Source organism: Mobula hypostoma, chromosome 14 (genome assembly GCF_963921235.1).
Source record: "Mobula hypostoma chromosome 14, sMobHyp1.1, whole genome shotgun sequence".
Taxonomy (NCBI): Eukaryota; Metazoa; Chordata; class Chondrichthyes; order Myliobatiformes; family Myliobatidae; genus Mobula; species Mobula hypostoma.
The window spans coordinates 14486557-14508018 of NC_086110.1; the positions used below are offsets into that span (position 1 = coordinate 14486557).

Consider the following 21462-nt stretch of genomic DNA (forward strand, 5'->3'; position numbering starts at 1 on the left):
CTGGTACGTGGTTGGACAGGGTGATATGGGGCAGGTGGAGAAGGCGAAGCACGCCTCCGTGCCCCTACTACTGAAAGACTGGCCTCGGTTGAAGCTGAAGAACCAAATCTTGTACTGGGTCACGTCGCCTCCGGACCACCCCCGGCGCTGGCAGCTGGTCATGCCTGAGAAGCATCAGAAGTCTGTGCTCCAGGCTCTACATGATGATTCCGGGCACTTAGGGGTAGAGAAGACCTATGGATTAGTCAAGGACCGGTTTTACTGGCCCCGGATGAGGGGGGAGGTGGAAGAATACTGTAAGACCTGTAGTCGTTGCGTCGGGAGGAAGACCCTACCTGCGCAGGCGGCTCCGTTATCCCACTTGCAGAGTGCGGGACCCATGGACCTGGTGTGTATGGATTTCCTGTCTATTGAGCCGGACACCGACACCAGCAACACCGCCAATGTCTTGGTCATCACGGATCACTACACTAGATACGCGCAGGCTTTTCCCACTAAGGACCAGAAAGCGACTACAGTGGCGAAGGTGTTATGGGAGAAGTACTTTGTTCATTATGGCCTTCCCCAGCGGATCCATAGTGATCAGGGATGGGACTTCGAGAGCAGGGTTATCCATGAATTACTAGATATACTTGGGGTTGAGAAATCCAGAACCACCCCTGATCACCCGCAGGGTGATCCTCAGCCCGAGAGGTTTAACCGGACCCTGCTGGACATGCTCGGCACCTTGGAGATCGGACAGAAGAGTAAGTGGAGTCAGCACATCGCCCGTTTGGTTCACTGTTACAATTGTACTCAATGATGCTACGGGGTACTCGCCTTATTATCGGATGTTCGGACGGGAAGCAAGGTTGCCCTTTGACCTTTGTTTTGGGATTGAAGCGGGTGAATTACCTTTGAAGCCATATCTGAAGTACGGGTCCAATATGAGGAGAGAGTTGAAAAGGGCGTATGAGTCGGCTGAGGCAGCAGCCACCAAGCAGAATCAAGGGAATAAGAGGAGGTATGATCAGAAAGTAAAGTTCGTCCAGCTATTGCCGGGAGACCGAGTCCTTATCCGGAATTTAGGACTACCTGGTAAACATAGGTTGGCGGACCGTTGGGCAGTCATCCCCTACGTGGTGGAGAGCCGGATGCCGAATCTCCCGGTTTACCGGGTGAGACCCGAGGATGGGAAGGGGCCTGTCAAGGTACTACATCGGAACCACCTGTTGCCTCTGGGTCGAGAGGTGCAGGTAGACCCAGAGCCCGAATGGGAGTTTATGGCTAGTACGAGGACTCTGCGAGGGCGTGGGGCGAGGGGAGAGCCCACTAAGGAGACGGGGCCGGTCCCCACCCCGGAAAGGGATACGTCATCGGAAGATGATGATTTGGATGTGTGGTACCTGTTTCCGTTCGCTGATTCCCCGGTGCTGGGAGAAGAGACTCCTGGCCCTTCCCTCACTGAGTCAGGGGAACTGAGGGAGGGTGTTGAGGAGCCACCTGTAATACAGCCGGAATTGGGGGAAGAGAGGGTGGAACCAGAACCCGAGGCAGAGGGCTCACAGGGGCAGAGGGGTCCCCTTGAGGGTCACCTGGGGTGTCTCAACAGGGAGAGTCAGCAGAGGAAGTACAGAGGCCTCAGAGGAGTAGGCATCCCCCGGAAAGTCTAACTTATACAGCGCCGGGAGAGCAGGGTGTGATCTCTACTGCCCTGGAAAGTTATGTCACTGCTTTATGCACCTGGGTTGGGTTTTGTGTTTTACAAGGAGCACTGGTGAACTCTGTTAATGTCATGAGGGCATGACTTTTATTGGTGGGGGGAGAGTGTACGGGGTCTTTCTTCTTGTTAAATTTAAAATGGCTTCTTTTGTTATGTTATACTGGGGAATGCTGAGGAAGTCTCTAACTGGACAGTTCTTGGGTTAATACAGATAGCAGGGTGCTATTAACCAATGGATGGTCATGTATCATTTTGTTTTCAGATACAATGCTGCATCATATGACTGGGGACGGGGTTTTTGGGGGGAGTCGGAGGAGAGACGAGGAGGACGGCCGACGTGCGGGGGTTTTTGGGGAGAGTCGGAGGAGAGACGGGGAGGACGGTGGACAGGGTTTTTGGGGGGAGTCAGAGGAAAGACAAGGAGGACGGTGGACGTGCGGGGGGTTTTGGGGGGAGTCAGAGGAGAGACGGGGAGGACGGCGGACGTGCGGGGGTTTTTGGCGGGGAGTCAGAGGAGAGACAAGGAGGACGGTGGACATGCGGGGGGTTTTGGGGGGAGTCAGAGGAGAGACAGGGAGGACGGTGGACGTGCAGGGGTTTTTGGGGGGAGTCAGAGGAGAGACGGAGGACGGCGGACGTGCGGGGGTTTTTGACGGGGAGTCGGAGGAGAGATGGGGAGGACGGTGGACGTGCGGGGGTTTTTGGCGGGGAGACGGGGAGGACGGTGGCCGTGCGGGGGTTTTTGGCAGGGATACGGGGAGGACGGTGGACGGGGTTTTTGGCGGGGAGTCGGAGGAGAGACGGGGAGGACGGCGGACATGCGGGGGTTTTTGACGGGGAGTCGGAGGAGAGAGGACGGCGGATGGGGTTTTTGGCGGGGAGTCGGAGGAGAGACGGGGAGGACGGCGGACGTGCGGGGGTTTTTGATGGGGAGTCGGAGGAGAGACAGGGAGGACGACGGATATGCAGGGGTTTTTGGCGGGGAGTCGGAGGAGAGACGGGGAGGACGGTGGACGGGGTTTTGGTGGGGAGTCGGGGGAGAGACGGGGAGTCGGGGCAGAGACGGGAGGACGGCGGACGTGCGGAGAGGCTCCGGTTGATCACTCCGGGTGGTCCCGAGCCGTGAGTCGACAGGATCCGGGTGGTCGTCCGGATTCGATTGAGCTCCAACGGTAGCGCGCGAAGAACTTGGACTTTGATAAGTGTTGGCGCCTTTTTTTCATTGCTTCCCTTTCTGTATCGAATTTATATTAATGTCATAGAATTAGTAATATCTATAAAGTGTACTTGTTCAAATTTACTGGGTGTGCTGGCTGAGGATTGATGTTTGGGCTTGATTCGGGCGGCAACCGAACCTGTGGGGAGTGTTGAGGCGGGTGATGGGTGAGATTTCCCCGAGACACATACGAGCCAATATAACGGAACGTTACATGTATATAGATCCATGCTGTGATAAATAGCATCCATACAAAAATACCAGAATGAAATATATTATAATCTCTGCAGAAAACATCAACTCATTTATATATGTATATAAAAAAGGAAAAAAATATGCTAATTATTTAAATTCCAAAGTCATGAGCAACTTTAATCCACAATGGATCTGCAGTATCACAAACCACTTCCCGCAGTTGCCCCATCGTTAACCAACACTGGGACCCAGCTTTAACATGCGTACCTTGAAACCAATTGAACATAACATTCATTCAGATGCTGTGTTTGCTTTTTCAGCCAAGTTATCCTTGACATGGGGAAAGAATCTGGACGGTCTCCGGTTCACAGATCCAGGTTTAGGCCCTATCCTTATTCAGGAAGAGGCATTTCATCACTCTTGTGCCTGTCATTCACAGGCGGATCTCTTGGATCCAAGCCGTTCGATGTTTTGCCTGTAGTTGGCTGATCTGGTGTTTTCTCATGGCGCTCTTCGGAAATCGCAGTCTGAAGGGAATTTCCAAAGGAGTCCTCTGTGTTGTGGAAGGTTGTGCTGGTCTGCATGGCCATGGCTGCACTGCCTAGTCTTGTCTGGACCACCGGGATTTCATTCATGGACTCTGCAGAATCTGAATGGTACTCACCTGGAGGTCCTGCAGCCCGCACGGAGCGGACAGTGCTCATTGATAACGCAGACAGATAATCCATCGATGGGAAGGTTTGGAGAGAGAGCACTGAAGTCTGAAAAGCAGGCACAAGAGCTGTGGAATGGAAGAAGCAAGTGGAATTAAAGATTCAAAGTACATTTATCATCAAAGAATGTATAAATAATACAATCTTGAGAATTGTCTGCTTGCAGGCAGCCACAAAGAGACAAAACCGAAAGAACCCAATTGAAAAAAAATAAAGACCAACCACCAGAGAAAAAAATAACACAAATCATGGAAACAATGGCAGCAACAACAACAGCATTCTGAACCAAACTGAGTCCCTGATCCAAATCTCCAGAGCAGCCCCGAGTCGGCCCAAAGCCTCGGTGTTCAGTTCATCATATTAATGGGACAAATCATCGCAAAGTTCTCAAACACCAACAGAAATCCTGCACGAAAACTGTGCTTGTTCTGATATAGAATATGGCTGAAAAGCTGAAGGATGTCACATGACAGCTTTAACCTTCAGGAATTGGCATGATTATGGTCAGGCCCGGGGATAATGATAGTCAGGGATGGGTATGTGGGTCATATGCTCATGCCTCTGCCCACCTGGGCCCTCCACCCCACCTAATCCTCCATATCTTATTTCTCAAAACTCTGAACCTGATGGTGTGGGACCCAGCGCACCCCCCACCACTCTGAACCTGGTGGTGTGGGACCCCAGCGCACCCCCCACCACTCTGAACCTGGTGGTGTGGGACCCCAGCACACCTCCCACTGTGAACCTGGTGGTGTGGGACCCCAGCGCACCCCCCCCACTCTGAACCTGGCAGTGTGGGACCCCAGCGCATCCTCCCACTCTGAACCTGGCGGTGTGGGACCCCAGCGCACCCCCACCACTCTGAACCTGGCGGTGTGGGACCCCAGCGCACCCCCACCACTCTGAACCTGGCGGTGTGGGACCCCAGCACACCCCCCCACTCTGAACCTGGTGGTGTGGGACCCCAGCGCACCCCCCCCACTCTGAACCTGGCGGTGTGGGACCCCAGCGCACCCCCCCGCCCACTCTGAACCTGGTGGTGTGGGACCCCAGCACACCCCCCACTGTAAACCTGGTGGTGTGGGGCCCCAGCGCACCCCCCCCACTCTGAACCTGGTGGTGTGGGACCCCAGCGCACTCCCCCCACTCTGAACCTGGTGGTGTGGGACCCCAGCGCACTCCCCCCACTCTGAACCTGGTGGTGTGGGACCCCAGCGCACTCCCCCCACTCTGAACCTGGTGGTGTGGGACCCCAGCGCACCCCCCACTGTGAACCTGGTGGTGTGGGACCCCAGCGCACCTCCCACTGTGAACCTGGTGGTGTGGGACCCCAGTGCACCCCCCACCCTGAACTTGGCGGTGTGGGACCCCAGCGCACCCCCCCCCACTGTGAACCTGGTGGTGTGGGACCCCAGCGCACCCCCCCCCACTCTGAACCTGGCGGTGTGGGACCCCAGCGCAACTCCCACTCTTGACCTGGTGGTGTGGGACCCCAGCGCACCCCCCCACTCTGAACCTGGTGGTGTGGGACCCCAGCGCACCCCCCCACTCTGAACCTGGCGGTGTGGGACCCCAGCGCACCCCCCCACTCTGAACCTGGCGGTGTGGGACCCCAGCGCACCCCCCCCACTCTGAACCTGGTGGTGTGGGACCCCAGCGCACCTCCCACTCTGAACCTGGTGGTGTGGGGCTCCAGCGCACCCCCCACTGTGCACCTGGCGGTGTGGGACCGCAGCGCACCCCCCACTCTGAACCTGGTGGTGTGGGACCGCAGCGCACCCACCACTGTGAACCTGGTGGTGTGGAACCCCAGCGCACCCCCCCACTCTGAACCTGGTGGTGTGGGACCCCAGCGCACCTCCCACTCTGAACCTGGTGGTGTGGGACCCCAGCGCACCCTCCCACTCTGAACCTGGTGGTGTGGGACCCCAGCGCACCTCCCACTCTGAACCTGGTGGTGTGGGACCCCAGCGCACCCTCCCACTCTGAACCTGGTGGTGTGGGACCCCAGCGCACCCCCCACCCTGAACCTGGCGGTGTGGGACCCCAGCGCACCTCCCACCGTGAACCTGGTGGTGTGGGACCCCAGTGCACCCCCCCACTCTGGGACCCCAGCGCAACTCCCACTCTTGACCTGGTGGTGTGGGACCCCAGCGCACCCCCCCACTCTGAACCTGGTGGTGTGGGACCCCAGCGCACCCCCCCACTCTGAACCTGGCGGTGTGGGACCCCAGCGCACCCCCCCACTCTGAACCTGGCGGTGTGGGACCCCAGCGCACCCCCCCCACTCTGAACCTGGTGGTGTGGGACCCCAGCGCACCTCCCACTCTGAACCTGGTGGTGTGGGGCCCCAGCGCACCCCCCACTGTGCACCTGGCGGTGTGGGACCGCAGCGCACCCCCCACTCTGAACCTGGCGGTGTGGGACCGCAGCGCACCCACCACTGTGAACCTGGCGGTGTGGGACCGCAGCGCACCCCCCACTCTGAACCTGGTGGTGTGGGACCCCAGCGCAACTCCCACTCTTGACCTGGTGGTGTGGGACCTCAGTGCACCCCGCACTGTGAACTGGGTGGTATGGGACCCCAGCGCACCCCCCACTGTGAACCTGGTGGTGTGGGACCGCAGCGCACCCCCCACTCTGAACCTGGTGGTGTGGGCCCCAGCGCACCTCCCACTCTGAACCTGGTTGTGTGGGACCCCAGCACACCCCCTCCACTCTGAACCTGGTGGTGTGGGACCCCAGCGCACCCACCCCCCCACTCTGAACCTGGTGGTGTGGGACCCCAGCGCACCCACCCCCCCACTCTGAACCTGGTGGTGTGGGACCCCAGCGCACCCCCCACTGTGAACCTGGTGGTGTGGGACCCCAGCGCACCCCCCCACTGTGAACCTGGTGGTGTGGGACCCCAGCGCACCCCCCACTGTGAACCTGGTGGTGTGGGACCCCAGTGCACCCCCCACTGTGAAGCTGGTGGTGTGCGACCCCAGCGCACCCCCCACTCTGAACCTGGTGGTGTGGGACCGCAGCGCACCCCCCACTCTGATTTTATTTGCAGTAAACTAATAAATACGGAATCACCCCTCCTGCTTCTAGTGCTGGTCTTTTGTGGATCGTTCTGGTCACTCAGGTACCACGCTCTTTCATTAAAACATGATAGTCATAATTACAAGTCCCTCACTCTTTCTTTGTAGAACAGCTCCAATTGCCCTTTCCTTTTCAAAGTTTATGAGGATATTTGGGCTTCCTACATCTCTGTCGATCTCATTCAGATCTCATTATCCACCAAATCAAATTGCCACCTGTGCCACACTATTGCTAAAGTTCTGATCACTACTATCATTCGATTTGATTGAAACAAGAACTTCTGTCCTTCCTTCCCAACTTGTCTGCAACCTTCAATGTCGATCTCACTTTCCTTTTCCTCTATCTATTCAGTGTTTTCTGGATGAATGGAATCACATTCACCTGCTCTCACCAGACTGCCATCAGCAGAATTTTGTACAGCACTTGCATCATTTGCACCGTTACCTCTGGTGATCGCATCTCCCCCTTCTCTCTCTATGTGCATCTTCTTGACAACATTATTTGAAATGACAGCCTCAGCTTATACACAGATGATACTCACTTTTACCACTTGACAACTTCTCTTGATCCTAAACTTCCTCAAAATTAATAGACTGGTCTTGTGCAAGCCATTAGTAAGATCTCCTGTATTCCCCTCTATTTATGGACATCCCCTTGTCCCTGCCAAGGCTCTACCACTCAAACCTCTTTTTTTGTTATCTGTACACTTGATGAAGCCCAAAGAATTCCTGGCCTGACTTTCTCCTTTTCTTCTCCATAAATATAATCATTCAGAATTCTGTTGTCTGTATTTCATACACCCTCTGCTCTTGCTTGTTGATTTATGGTAAAGCAATATCTCAATTTCATAAACGTTTGTTTTTCATATTTATATCTCTTGTAAGCTCATGAATAATTTACCATATCTGCGCTCTTCTAAGTCTAGCCCTTTGAGGATCTCTGTATTAAATTCTCCACGCTTAATATCAATGCTTTGAGCTGTCAAAGTCCTAAGCGTGTCTGTCTGTCTCTCTCTCTCCCCCCCCCCCGCCTTCTTGGCTTGTTGCAGAATCACAGATCAGTTGCTTCACAGGAGCGTGCCTGTCAGCACATTGTCCACTGTGGGTACCCAAAGAGCAACTTATTTGGTCCCAACTATCTCCTTTCACCGGAGCTCTGAAGAATATTTTCTCCAAAGCACCTATCCATTTCTCTCACCCCTGACTGATTCTGCTTCTAGGACTCTTCCAGGCACAGAGTTCCAGATCCAACACCATCTATGTGATAGTGTTTCTCCTTATACCTCTCCTTCACTGTATTTCCCTTTCATTTCCACGATATCTCTGTGCTCCAACAACCCCCCCCCCCAAAATAAGATCCTTAAATCATATTTCAGTGAGAGCGCTTTTCTTGGTTTTACCCTAAAATCGGTGATAGTCTTGTACAGCTCGATCAAATGTCCAACGGGTCATTATCCTGTACAGGTCAATCAAATGTCCAACGGGTCATAGTCTTGTACAGGTTAATCAAACGTCCAACTGGTCATCGTCTGGTACAGGTCCATCAAATGTCCACGTGGTCATTGTCTTGTACAGGTCGATCAAATGTCCAACAGGTCATTATCCTGTACAGGTCGATCAAATGTCCGACGGGTCATAGTCTTGTACAGGTCAATCAAATGTCCAGTCAATCTTCTTTAGTGTAAGGAAAATGACTCCAGCTTCTCCTATCTAATCTTGAAGCAAAAATCACTCATTCCTGGAAATTTTCCAGTAAATCTTTTCTTTGCCTTCGAAGGCCTTCACATATTTTCCCCAGTACAGTAACCAAAACTGGATGCTATACTTCAGATGTGATCTTTTGTACAGAGGGGTTATGTTGAATTTTTAAGCTCTGATGCCCCTATTTATGAAGGTATTCTCCCACATGTTGATGAAAAGCACTAGTGACAGCCTCTTGACTAAGGAAGTCACTCTGTTAAATGAGATAGGGTTTCCTAAACGAAAGGAGAATAAGAGTATAGCCTAATGAACCTTGCTGAGTGCCTGGGGAAAAGGAACATGGCTGGTCACTTGACACCACTAAATGGGCTTGCAACCCGTGGGCATAACGAAGGAAGCTGTCGCTACATGCTTCAGTGCCAGCAGGTTAAAAGGACAGCTCTTCCTAAAAGACCACTACCCCCACCCCACTAAAAGGGAAACTGGTTCAGCCCTAATATGGCAGATGGATACCACAGCAGCGACGACGTAAATACTTGCTCTCCATGGCCGAGACGTACTCCAGTCTGATCAGGACCACACACTGAAGGGATGGCAGAAGTCCATCCGTTGTTATGGGGACCCACAAGAAATACAATGGGATAACGGGTCTCATCTTGCAGGATAGGGGTGCTCGGGTTTCCTCCCACAGTCTAAAGAGGTACCAGTCAGCAGGTTAATTGGTCATTGTAAATCGTCCTGTGATTAAGCTGGTGTTAAATAGGTGGGTTGCTGGCTGGTGTAGCTTGCTGGGCCAGAGGGCCTGTTCTACACTGTATCTCTAAATAACAAGAGCCTGAAAGACTGGGCCACTAGCAAAGGTGTATCACATGCTCCATTACTGCCTAAGCATCAGGGCTGATTAAGAGGATGAATAGACCTTTGAAGAAACAAAACTGCCTCTTAAAACCAACCTACACCCTACGGGGGAAGCTGGCTGTACCAACTCAAGGTTTACAGAGCCTGAGAAACAGACCCTCGCCTCAAAGATCACCTACAATTAGAACGATCAAGAATGCCCCAGAACCCCGAGGAGAAAGTGGCCACGATAGAAAAGCTTCCAGCAGTGGGTGGGAGAGTATAGCACAAGTATAAGGGAAGGGGCTATCTGGAACGTGGGGAGCCAGAGTGATTTCTTGCCCCTGACCTACAGTGGATGAAGGTCAGTAAAAGGACAGTGAAAGAAACTAGTTGAGTAATTCAGCACGAGATGAATATCAACATGACTCAAACAGCTGAATATATTTCAGAAGACTGAAATAAAGTGCAGTAAATATGATGCTTTAGGTATCTATTAACTAAAATCAATAGAATTTTACATTAGCTTTGTTGCAATACGTTGATACCATTTAAAAAATTGTTTTTCTTTTGATAAATAGATTAGTTCATTTCAAATTATGAAAATTTAGAAAATCAGGCCATTAGGACAGTATAGTAGTTCACAATTCCTTCAATTTATTCTAAGTACAAACTTTTTTTAAAACTTTACTTTAGGTAATAACAATTTAATCCTTACCTGGTGGTAGTTGAGAAGGTGGAAATGGTCCTTTAGTGGTGCAGATTGCAGCCTTGTGTCTAATTCTACCTGCAGCCATTTTACGTCTTCGTTTTTTCTTCAACTACAGAAAGATTAATATCAGTTATTCGTCGAATGTAAAACTCTGCCAGAAGGATATATACATTGCATTCAGAAATCGACAGAGCTGTTCACATGCAAAGTACTACTTTAATTACATCCAGTAGGTGCTTTATTAGATACATCTGTACACCAGCTTGTAAATACAAATATCTAATCAGCCAATCGTGTGGCAACAACTCAATGCATAAAAGCATGCAGACATGGTCAAGAGGTTCAGTTGTTAAGGCCAAACATCAGAATGGGCAAGAAATGTGATTTAAGTCACTTTGACCATGGAACGATTGTTGGTGCCAGATGAGGTGGTTTGAGCATTTCAGAAACTGCTAATCCCCTGAGATTTTCGCACACAACAGTCCCTAGAATTTACAGAGAATGGTGCAAAACACAATAAGCATACAGTGAGCAGCAGGTCTGCAGGCAAAAACATCTTGTTAACGAGAGAGGTCAGAGGAGAATAGCCAAACTGGTTCAAGCTACAAAAGGGTGATAATCACAGCAATATTCAAGAAGAGCAGAGTGAGCTGCCTCAATGACTATCAACCACTGACACTCACATTTACTGTGATGAAACGCTTTGAGAGCTTGCTCATGGCTAGAACCAACTCCTGCCTCAGCAAGGATCTGGATCCAGTACAATTGGCCTATCACCACAATAGGTCTACAGCAGATGCAATTTCACTGGCTCTTGGTACAATAGCTCAATGTTATTGCACTTTCTGTTCTAATAAACAAACTCCAAAACTTGGGCCTCTGTACCTCCCCCTGCAACTTCCTCACCAAGAGACCACAGTCTGTGCAGATCAGAAATAACATTTCTACCTCAATGAAAATCAAAACTGGAGCACTTCAGGGACAGGTGCTCACTCTCTCTACATACACAACTGTGTGTGACCAAGCACAACTCAAATCCCAGCTATAAATCTGCTGCAGACACAACTACTGTTGGCAGAATTTCAGATGCTGATGAGGGGGGTGTGACAACAACCTTGCACTCAACGTCAGTAAGACCAAGGATTAAATGTGGACTTTAGAAAGGGGAAGTCAGCACAACATAACATCAATCCTCATGGAGGAGGGATCAGAAGTGGGGAGAGTGAGCAGTTTCAAGTTCCTGGGTGTCAAGATCTCTGAGGATCTAACCTGGTCCCAACATATCGATGTAGTTATAAAGACAGCAAGACTGCGACTATGCTTCATCAGGAGTCTAAAGAGATTTGGTGTGTCAACAGATACCCTCAAAAACTTCTATAGATGTACCATGGAGAGGATTCTGACAGGCTGCATCACTATCTGATACGGTGGGGGTGTGGGTGGGGATGCTACAGCACAGGACTGACAGAAGCTGCAGAGGGTTGTAAATCCAGTCAGCTCCATCTTGGGTATTAGCCTACAAAGTAACCAGGACATCTTCAAGGAGCGGTGTTTCAGAAAGGTAGTGTCCATTATTAAGGACCTCCAGCACCCAGGGCGTGCCCTTTTCTCACCGTTACCATAAGGTAGGAGGTACAGAAGCCTGAAGGCGCACAGGAACAGCGATTCAGGAACAGCTTTTTCCCCTCTGCTATCCGAGTCCTAAATGGACATTGAACCCACGAACACTACCTCACTTTTTTAAAATACAGATTATTTGTTTTTTGTACAATTTTTAATCTATTCAACATACGTGTACTGTAATTTATTTATTATTATTATTATTTTATTATTTTTTCTTGTTCTGTGTTATATATTGCATTGAACTGCTGCTAAGTGAACAAATTTGACAACACACGCTGGTGATAATGAACCTGATCCTAATCAATATCTCTGAAGATCGATCCTGAATTCATGAATTACAAATACTTTGTATGTTCTGTGCATCAGCCTCCTTCACCTGCGAAATCTTCTTTATCTTGACTTGTTTATGATTAGAAGGAACTGTTGGCAAAATTTTATCCTCTATCCTGAAGCCATCCCTGTGATTCTCTGATCCTGACCTGTGAAACAGATGACAGGATACAAAGTAAAACAAAATGGGGTACAGACAGTCAGTGGTGAGGTGCAAGATTCTTCACACTAGTAAAGAGAGAAACAACAGATAAATTCACCTTGTTGTCTGATAGTTATCTATATACACCTGTAATCCTGTGTCTGGTCTAACTTTACTGATATGCAGACATCAGTCAAGCATTCTTTTGCTGTTGACTTTGTTCAATCTTATTATTATTTCTGAGTCTTGGTATCACAAGCTTTATTATAGAGTCCAGCATTTTCCCAACTACTGATGTTAGGCTAACAAGGTTGGTTTCTGAGTTTTCTCTCTTCCCATCGACAAAAGTCTATCTTGCTATTTATATCACGCTCCATTTAGGTATCTCACTGTATTGTTCTTCTGATGTACACAAAATCTCAAGCACTTAGGAAACAGAACAAAATCAGTTCTTCTACACTCTACCATGGTTCCCCGTATATTTTTCATAACTGATTTTGATTGCAGAAAACCCCTAACACCTCCAAATTTAAAAAAATATATCTGCTTCCTGGTCCAGTACCAATATTTATCTAAGGACTATCATGTACTGTATACCAAATCGGGCATTCACTATAAACATGTCCTCAGATTTAGATATATTTGAATTCCAACAAACCTATTTAAAAGAATACTTTGTTGTAAAATTATACACCCAATTTCAATAATACAACTACTGCAGGGTTATAGTTAGATAATGTGAGCAAATTAAGATACTACATGCTGGTATAAATGAATGTTGTATGTTAAGACTCAACTTGGTGGTATATGGTTGAATGGAGGGGCCACCACACAGGATGGAAAAGAGCTGTCGAATACTGCAAACTCAGCCAGCTCCATCATGTGGCACTCACCTCCCCAGCATCGAGGATATCTTCAAAACGTGATGCCTCAGAAAGGAGACATCCATCATTAAGGGTTCCCATCACCCAGGACATGCCCTCTTCTCATTGCTACTATCCAGGGGGAGGCACAGGAGCCTAAAGACACACACTCAATGTTTCAGGAATACTTCCCTCTCCTCCGCCATCAAATTAATTTGAATTGATTTGATTTAATGTTGTAAATTAACATAATGCTATTTTATACACTTCTTCTAACACTTCTTTTAAAATGATTATCAATTTAGCTTTGGATGCTGAGAAAAGTTAAAATGAGGAATTATTCATTTGTTACTGACCCATTTGTTGAGGTGCTTTCAAAGTGAACGTGAACACTACCCTTTCGACGAGATGCCATGTTTTTTATCCTCTGGAAAACAGACAGGTTACCATACCATTTGAGCTTCTGTTTTTTTAAAAATACAATCTTCACTAAAGACATGCTTCTTTCACAGTGGCCCAAGTAGAAACACACATTTTTGCCAATAAGCTGGTCTCTCGGGATGGAAGCAAAACTTTTCATCAGTACAACTGAAGGTTAATGATTATACAATTAAAGGTAAAAATGGCAGAATTTCAGTTTTGTTTATGGTTTAATGATAAATATAACGCTAGGATTGGTACACATTTGTAAAGTCATAAACCAAGCCTGCGAAGCTCAAAGCTAAACTGTCAATCTGAAGAAGCTCTGCTGGAAGATGCACATGTTTGGACGGCTGACATTGGGTGCAACTTGTCCAAATTAAAGAATATTTACCCTCGAAACTGAATTCTCATCGAGTCATTCTCTTTAGAAATGGATTAAAGGGGATAAGAGTAATTTGGCCAATTCAAATTGTTATACTGGAACATAACTGTCAATATTTGAAAATTAAATATCAAGTTCAGAACCAGTAACTGCTTTATCAATGGCCAAAATCTGAAAATAAAAGTACAACATATAATTTCAGCCAATGATAGTGCTTCCTTGGATAGAGAAAATTACTTTTATTCTGTTGAATTTCCTTTGGCCACTTCCTCCAAGAAGCTTATCCAATTTACTTTTAAACTGAGTTACAGATTGTATAAGAGAAACTTTTATTTTGCCTTTAAATGGTTGATCTCTAATATTAAAACCTTTTATTCTTGAATTCTTAATGATTGTTGCTTCTACTTTACTTTCAACTAACGTCTCAAGCAGATTGCCTATTATGTTGTATTCAAGGAAAACAAGTAATGTAATTAGTGAATACAAGAAATTCTGCAGATGCTGGAAATCCAAAGCAACGCACACAAAATGCTGCAGGAACTTGGCAGATCAGGCAGCATCTCTGGAAATGAACAAGCAGCTGATATTTCGAGCTGAAGCCCTTCCTCAGGACTAGAATGGAAGCAGGAAGATGCCAGAATAAAAAAGTAGGGAAGGAAAAGGGGAAAGGTCAAGCCAGGTGGAATTTGAGGCCCTGGGTTTGTTGGAACTGGAGTTGGCAGTGGAGTCTGAGGTCTGGTGCTGCCTGGGTTCACTGGAACTGGAGTTGGCAGTGGGGTCTGAGGTCTGGTGCTGCCCGGGTTCACTGGAACTGGAGTTGGCAGTGGGGTCTGAGGTCTGGTGCTGCCAGGGTTCACTGGAGCTGGAGTTGGCAGTGGTGGAATCTGAGGTCTGGTGCTGCCCGGGTTCACTGGAACTGGAGTTGGCAGTGGGTTCTGAGGTCTGCTGCTGCCCGGGTTCACTGGAACTGGAGTTGGCAGTGGGGTCTGAGATCTGGTGCTGCCCGGGTTCACTGGAACTGGAGTTGGCAGTGGGGTCTGAGGTCTGGTGCTGCCCGGGTTCACTGGAACTGGAGTTGGCAGTGGGGTCTGAGGTCTGGTGCTGCCAGGGTTCACTGGAGCTGGAGTTGGCAGTGGTGGAGTCTGAGGACTGGTGCTGCCCGGGTTCACTGGAACTGGAGTTGGCAGTGGTGGAATCTGAGGTCTGGTGCTGCCCGGGTTCACTGGAACTGGAGTTGGCAGTGGGGTCTGAGGTCTGGTGCTGCCAGGGTTCACTGGAGCTGGAGTTGGCAGTGGGGTCTGAGGTCTGGTGCTGCCCGGGTTCACTGGAACTGGAGTTGGCAGTGGGGTCTGAGGTCTGGTGCTGCCCGAGTTCATTGGAACTGGAGTTGGCAGTGGTGGAATCTGAGGTCTGGTGCTGCCCGGGTTCACTGGAACTGGAGTTGGCAGTGGTGGAGTCTGAGGTCTGGTGCTGCCCGGGTTCACTGGAACTGGAGTTGGCAGTGGGGTCTGAGGTCTGGTGCTGCCTGGGTTCACTGGAACTGGAGTTGGCAGTGGAGTCTGAGGTCTGGTGCTGCCCGGGTTCACTGGAACTGGAGTTGGCAGTGGGGTCTGAGGTCTGGTGCTGCCCGGGTTTACTGGAACTGGAGTTGGCAGTGGGGTCTGAGGTCTGGTGCTGCCTGGGTTCACTGGAACTGGAGTTGGCAGTGGGGTCTGAGGTCTGGTGCTGCCCGGGTTTACTGGAACTGGAGTTGGCAGTGGGGTCTGAGGTCTGGTGCTGCCCGGGTTTACTGGAACTGGAGTTGGCAGTGGAGTCTGAGGTCTGGTGCTGCCCGGGTTCACTGGAACTGGAGTTGGCGATGATTGTATCCCCGGAATGAAGGTGTCCAGGACTGTCGGAACCGGGGTCGGAGACAACTAGATCTGTGGTCTGGAGTACTGAGATCTGATCCTTCGTGGAAGCGAAGGTGGCAAAGAACTGGCAGTTGAAGGCATAGATATGGTGGAAGATGATATGTTGGATGGGTCTATGGTAGGTGAAGGATAAAGAGGCCTGCAGCTTTGGCAGAGAGTGAGACTGGACCTGCAGGTACCTCTGCAGAGTGGAGAGGGTTTATGTGACAAGTAGACCTGTTTCAGATTTTATCTTTTCGTACATTCACCTTTAAATATGTTTGCCAATCTCATCCCCTTAAAACTGTATCATTTAGGGCATACTCTAAATTTTTTTCTTAACATGGTCCTTATATGGCCATTAACAAGCTTTTATCATATTCACTTACACCAATGCTCGTATAAAAAAAAGTCTCGGCATTAATACTGTGGGACACTAATGCCCATACACATACTAAGCAAATCTAAAAAGCAACAAATTTACCCAGCTATTTTCCCCAAGATCAACACATCTCTTACATAGCAACTTATCAACACCCTTTGAAACCTGTTAGAAATTCATGTTCTTTTCTCACAAAATAGAATTAGTTAAAACACCACTGACCACCTTTCATCAGCTGGTGCCTTTTCCATCAACTCTTGAAGTTCATCCATAATGAGCAGAAACTAACTGATCTATTATTTTATCGAATTCACGTCTCCATCAGTGGTTAATAATTTTCACTCTCCCGTCTTTGGAAACATTTTCATATTTAAAGTAATTTCAGGAATATAATGGTGAGTGATCTTATTATCAATTTTGTCAAAATAAACTTGGACAGTAATTGGTGCAATACTGGAGGAAGGGGTGCTATGTGAGGGAGATTTGATCCACCCGCTCAAAAGTACCAACAAAAGATACTTTGAAAATATCTTTAAGACAATAGAGATACCCTGACATAAAAGGAGAATTCCTCTAATCATTCCTCAGTCAACATCTCTTCAATTTATTATTCAACCACAAGCCCAGTGCTGATCTCACCACTGTACAAGAAACTTGCCATGTAAACTCTTCTGAACTCTCCTCCTCCACCCCTACCATCACCTTAAAGCTATCCCTCTTAGCATTTAACATTTCCACCCTGAAACAAAGACTGTTGAAGGGAAGTGGCCTGAAATGTTGACTGTTTAATTCCTTCTACAGCTGCCACCTGACCTATTGAGTTTCTCCAGAACTTTGTGTGTTGTTCAGGATTTCCAGCAACCGTACACTCCTTTATGCTTCTGACTGTCTAGATTATCTGTGCTTGACAAGTTTACATTGGAAATCGGTTTATGATTACCCCATGTACTGAGATACAATGCAACATTTTTGCTTCAGTGCCGTCCCAACACGTCATTCCATTTAGACCGTATACTTCAGTCAGGTCTTCCCTAGTCCAAGCTTGTTCATCCTCTCCTTATAGCTGATCTCTTTAATCCAGACAACATCCTGGTGAACTTATCTGTACCCTGTTCAAAGCCTCTACATCTTTCTTGTAATGAGGCAAGCAGACCTGCACACAATTCTGCAAATTGTAGCAGACCAGCTGCAAAGTGACTTCCCCTCTTGTACACTGAGCACCACTGCCGACGACGGGAAACCTGTCCTGCCTGCTCTATCACCTTCGCACCATAGGTGCTACTTTTAGGGAGCTATGGACGTCCTCCAAAATCCCTCAGTACATCAATCCTCCCAGAAACTCTATCTCTTCATCTTACGTGCAAACTCCCAAAGTGTAGCACCTCACACTGGTCCAGATGAAGCTCCAGCCATCATTTCTCTGAGAACATTCCTGATTGGTTAAGATCCTGCTGAATCATTGGACAACCTTCCTCATTGTCCATAACTGGAGCACAGATGTACTGTACGTCTTCATGTTTCCTAGCACCATGTCTCAATGTTTAGTAGACCGCCACGTTACTGTTTTTTCACTGTTACTCAAATCTTCCTAGACTATTTATATCCTAACTTCCAACCCTTGTAAGTTTAATAGTTAGAATCTATTAACTTCTGTTCATTTCTCTACATACAAAATTCTTCCTGTTTCTGCCACTCTTTCATGATTCACAATCCAGTGTCAATATCTTAATCAGCTTAACCCGAGAACATAAGCAAGGTTTTCTGAACAGGCACAGGACAGTATCAGAAGTTATAAAATGCACATATCATTTATAGAAAACTGGCACCTTGCTACCTGAATAACTCTCAATCGTGGAGCATCTACATCATCATTTTGTGGTGAGACTTCCGACCTTTGATGTTGAGAGTGCAAAAGTATGTATTCGTAAGTGCTTAGTCGATTCCACACTGTCAGAGAAAGAACATGTCCAAGTTATGTGCCGCCTGCAAATTCTACACTGAATCTCTAACAATGTCTTGCAAAACGAGTAATACTATTAAGTTCATTTTGGATGTTAGTGCTGGGCTTTAGACATAAATGAAAAACAAATTTAGAAGTAAAATTTATTGAGATAGCCAACTGAAAAATACATGTAAAATGTTTTAAAAGCTTTTGATACTTTAGAAAGAAAATCAAAATGTATTTTTTAATGCTGAACACCATTAGAATCTACTTTTATCAAGAAAACATTGAGAAGTTTATCTGATAAACGCTAAAATGTTCATTTTTGCTACTATGTGATATATCAGTGGTTTTGGACGCAATGCACTGTTTTTGCAATTATTCTTAAAGCCTGCTTTCTGAATTGCCAAGCACATTGCTTTCATATAAAAAACACAATTAGGCAGAATATTAGCAAGATATTTTCTGGTTATATGCTTATGGCTGGAGAATTGGCACACGTGCATGCGGTATATCTCGAAAAACAAAAAGGTAACTCTGGCCTTAATTTAAAGGACAGAAGAAACACAGGCAAAACATATGAGCCATCAGTAAATCAGAAACACAGAAGAGATTCTGCAGGTGCTGAAAATCTAGAACAATGCACATAAATGCTGGAGGAAGTCAGCAGGCCAGGCAGTATCAATGGAGTAGAATAGACAGTTGCTGTTTCAGGCTGAGACTCTTCATCAGGATTAGAAGTGGGGGTGGGGGGGAGACGGCAGAATAAGGTGGTGAGGGATGATAGGTGAAACAAGGGGAGGGACAGAGTAAATGGGTTGGGGAAGGGTAATGATAGACGAAGAGGTGGGAGGTGATACATGGAAGAGGTAAAGGCAAACAGAGTCTGATCGGAGAGGGCAGTGGACCATGGGAGAAAGGAAAGGAGGAAAGACACCAGAGGGAAGTAATGGGCAGGTGAGGAGAAAAGAAGGGGCAATGGGGAGCCAGATTGGGGAATGCAAGAGGGGTGGGAGAGCAGAAGAAATTACCATAGGTTAGAGAAATTAATGCCCATGTCTTCAGGTTGGATCCAACAACCTTTCTGAAATAAAACTTGTATTTCTTTAATTACCACAGCTACTGCAATCTAGAATTATTCAATTGTCTTCAAGTTATAACCCAAGGCTGTAAAAGATGGTACAAAAAACATCTGATTTTCCATATCCATCAGATCATTCTCCCTAACTTCTGCCCTCTTCAACACGATCCGAGCACTAGGCACATCTTTACCTCTCCCAACTCTCCATGACTCCCTGGGGCACTTACTCGTCCCCACCCATCTTCTTCCTGGCACTTATCCCTGCAAGCATGACCAGTTCTATACTTGCCCCTCCCTCACCTCCATTTAGGGTCCCAAACAGTCCTTCCAAGTGAGGCGACATTTCACCTGCAAATCTGTGAGGGTCATCTACTGTATCTGGTGACGCCCCCCCCCTACATTGGTGAGAGCCGATGTAGGTTGGGTGGCCACTTGATGAGCACTGTTGCTCCGTCTGCCACAAAAGTTGGGATTTCCCCGTGGGCACACATTTCAATTTGACTTCCCATTCCCATTCTGAAATGTCAGACCATGGCCTCACAGACTGTCATGAGGCCACTCTCAGACTGGAGAAGCAACAACTCATATTCCTTCTGGGTAGCCTCAACAGATGGATATATTTAAAGTGTAGTTTGATGGTTCTTGATTATCGGGGCATCAAAGGTTATGGGAAGAAAGCAAGAAAATGGGGTTGAGATGGAAAATAAATCAGTGATGATACAAAGGCAAGCAGACTCATTGGCTGAATGGCCTAATTCTGCTTCCGTGTCTTATTGTCTTCAATTACTATATTTTGATTTCTATAATACAATAATTTCTTTATTTGAAAAAACTCAATCTCAGAATGTCCACTTTGCTAATAATGAATTGGCTTTGCAATCTGAATACAACCAAGAGCCACAGAACTATGAGACGCAAGTGATCTGTTGGTCAATTGAATGTGTATGAGAAGTGCAAAGGCCATTTCTATTTACCTTCATTTCTACATTCTTTGAATCTGTTCCAAATTTTGAACCTGTCCTATCAGAATCAGGAATGATTAACTGTGTTTGTTCAGGCATCAGGCTTCTAGATTAGTTTGCTAGTTCATTTATTCTGTACTGTGTCGTATGACCTGTGGCATCATGGTTTGTCTATGACCACAATTGTTCTTGGTAGATTTTTCTACAGACATGGTTTGCCATTGCCACCTTCTGGGCAGTGTCTTTACAAGACAGATGACCCCAACCATTATCATTATTCAATATGGTGTCAGCGGTCGCATAACCAGGACATGTTACGCACCAGCTGCTCATATGACCTTCCATCACTGCTCCCATGCCTTCATGTCACGCTGGTCTTGGGTTGGGGGGCTGCTAAGCAGGTGCTACACCTTGCCCAAGGATGACCTGTAGATCAGCAGAGGCAAGGAGCGTCCTACACCTGCTTTGGTAGAGACGTTTCTCCACCCTGCCATTCATCTAGATTAGTAATCCAATTAAATATTACATTTATGCTGCCCTCTGGGTGAGGTTAACAAAATGCCCGTCTTCCTTTCAATTATTTCATGAGAATAAATGTAAAGAAATGCAAGGTTTGAGGTCTGCACCCTTGACACAGAACAGAAGTAGTAAAACTAAAACTATGGAGCATTACCTTGGTGCTGATAATTACAAGGAACAGTCCAGGACAACCAACGTTTTAGTAAAAAAAAATGGAGTTCTCTATTGGAAAAATAGGATTAGTTTGCTCGACTGTGTAAATACTGTATGCCAAGCCTATTTTATCATCTGTCATAATTTCTATGATCTGTCAAAGTAGATACTTCCCATAGTAGAGAACTGATCAAGTTCAACTTTTAAACAATCATTTGCTTGTAACAGAATGAGACATAACTTAAAGAAGTCTTAATTTCTTTTAGAAAAAACAATACTAGCATTGAATCTTACTGATGTTAAAACTGGAGCAGACATTTGGTACATTACTTACTGAGGTAGAAGTGGAAGAACAGAAGGTAGCACAAAAGTATCAGTGCAATCAGACTTAGTCCAATAGTGACCACAGCGAGAACAAGAAGAGTAGGTGCGTTTATCCGAACGGAAAAATATGGCAGAAATGCGAGCCAGGTATTTGCATCATTTACCGCTGTTGGAATAAAGAGTACAAGTTTAAACTGGATTTAAGTTCCACCAGATCTCTCCCAATCTACCCTTCATTTAAAGGTTCGAGGTATAATGCTGAAGATTCAGAGCAGTAATTGC

General features: G+C 47.3%; 1 protein-coding gene across 2 annotated transcripts in view; it reads right to left on the minus strand.

Moving 5' to 3' along the window:
* Positions 1-2519: 2519 nt before the first annotated feature.
* Positions 2520-21462, minus strand: part of LOC134356448 (palmitoyltransferase ZDHHC1-like) — a 58376-nt gene continuing 39433 nt past the window's right edge. Inside the window, exons 6-11 of one of the 2 annotated variants that reach the window (XM_063067399.1) lie at positions 21191-21346; positions 18034-18146; positions 13477-13547; positions 12162-12264; positions 10169-10271; positions 2520-3894 (exon numbers count right to left, since the gene is read on the minus strand). In XM_063067399.1, coding sequence (XP_062923469.1) covers positions 3506-3894; positions 10169-10271; positions 12162-12264; positions 13477-13547; positions 18034-18146; positions 21191-21346 — 935 coding nt within the window. In that variant the 3' untranslated portion in view covers positions 2520-3505. The remainder of the gene's footprint in view (positions 3895-10168; positions 10272-12161; positions 12265-13476; positions 13548-18033; positions 18147-21190; positions 21347-21462) is intronic. The other variant, XM_063067400.1, reaches the window with a different exon arrangement.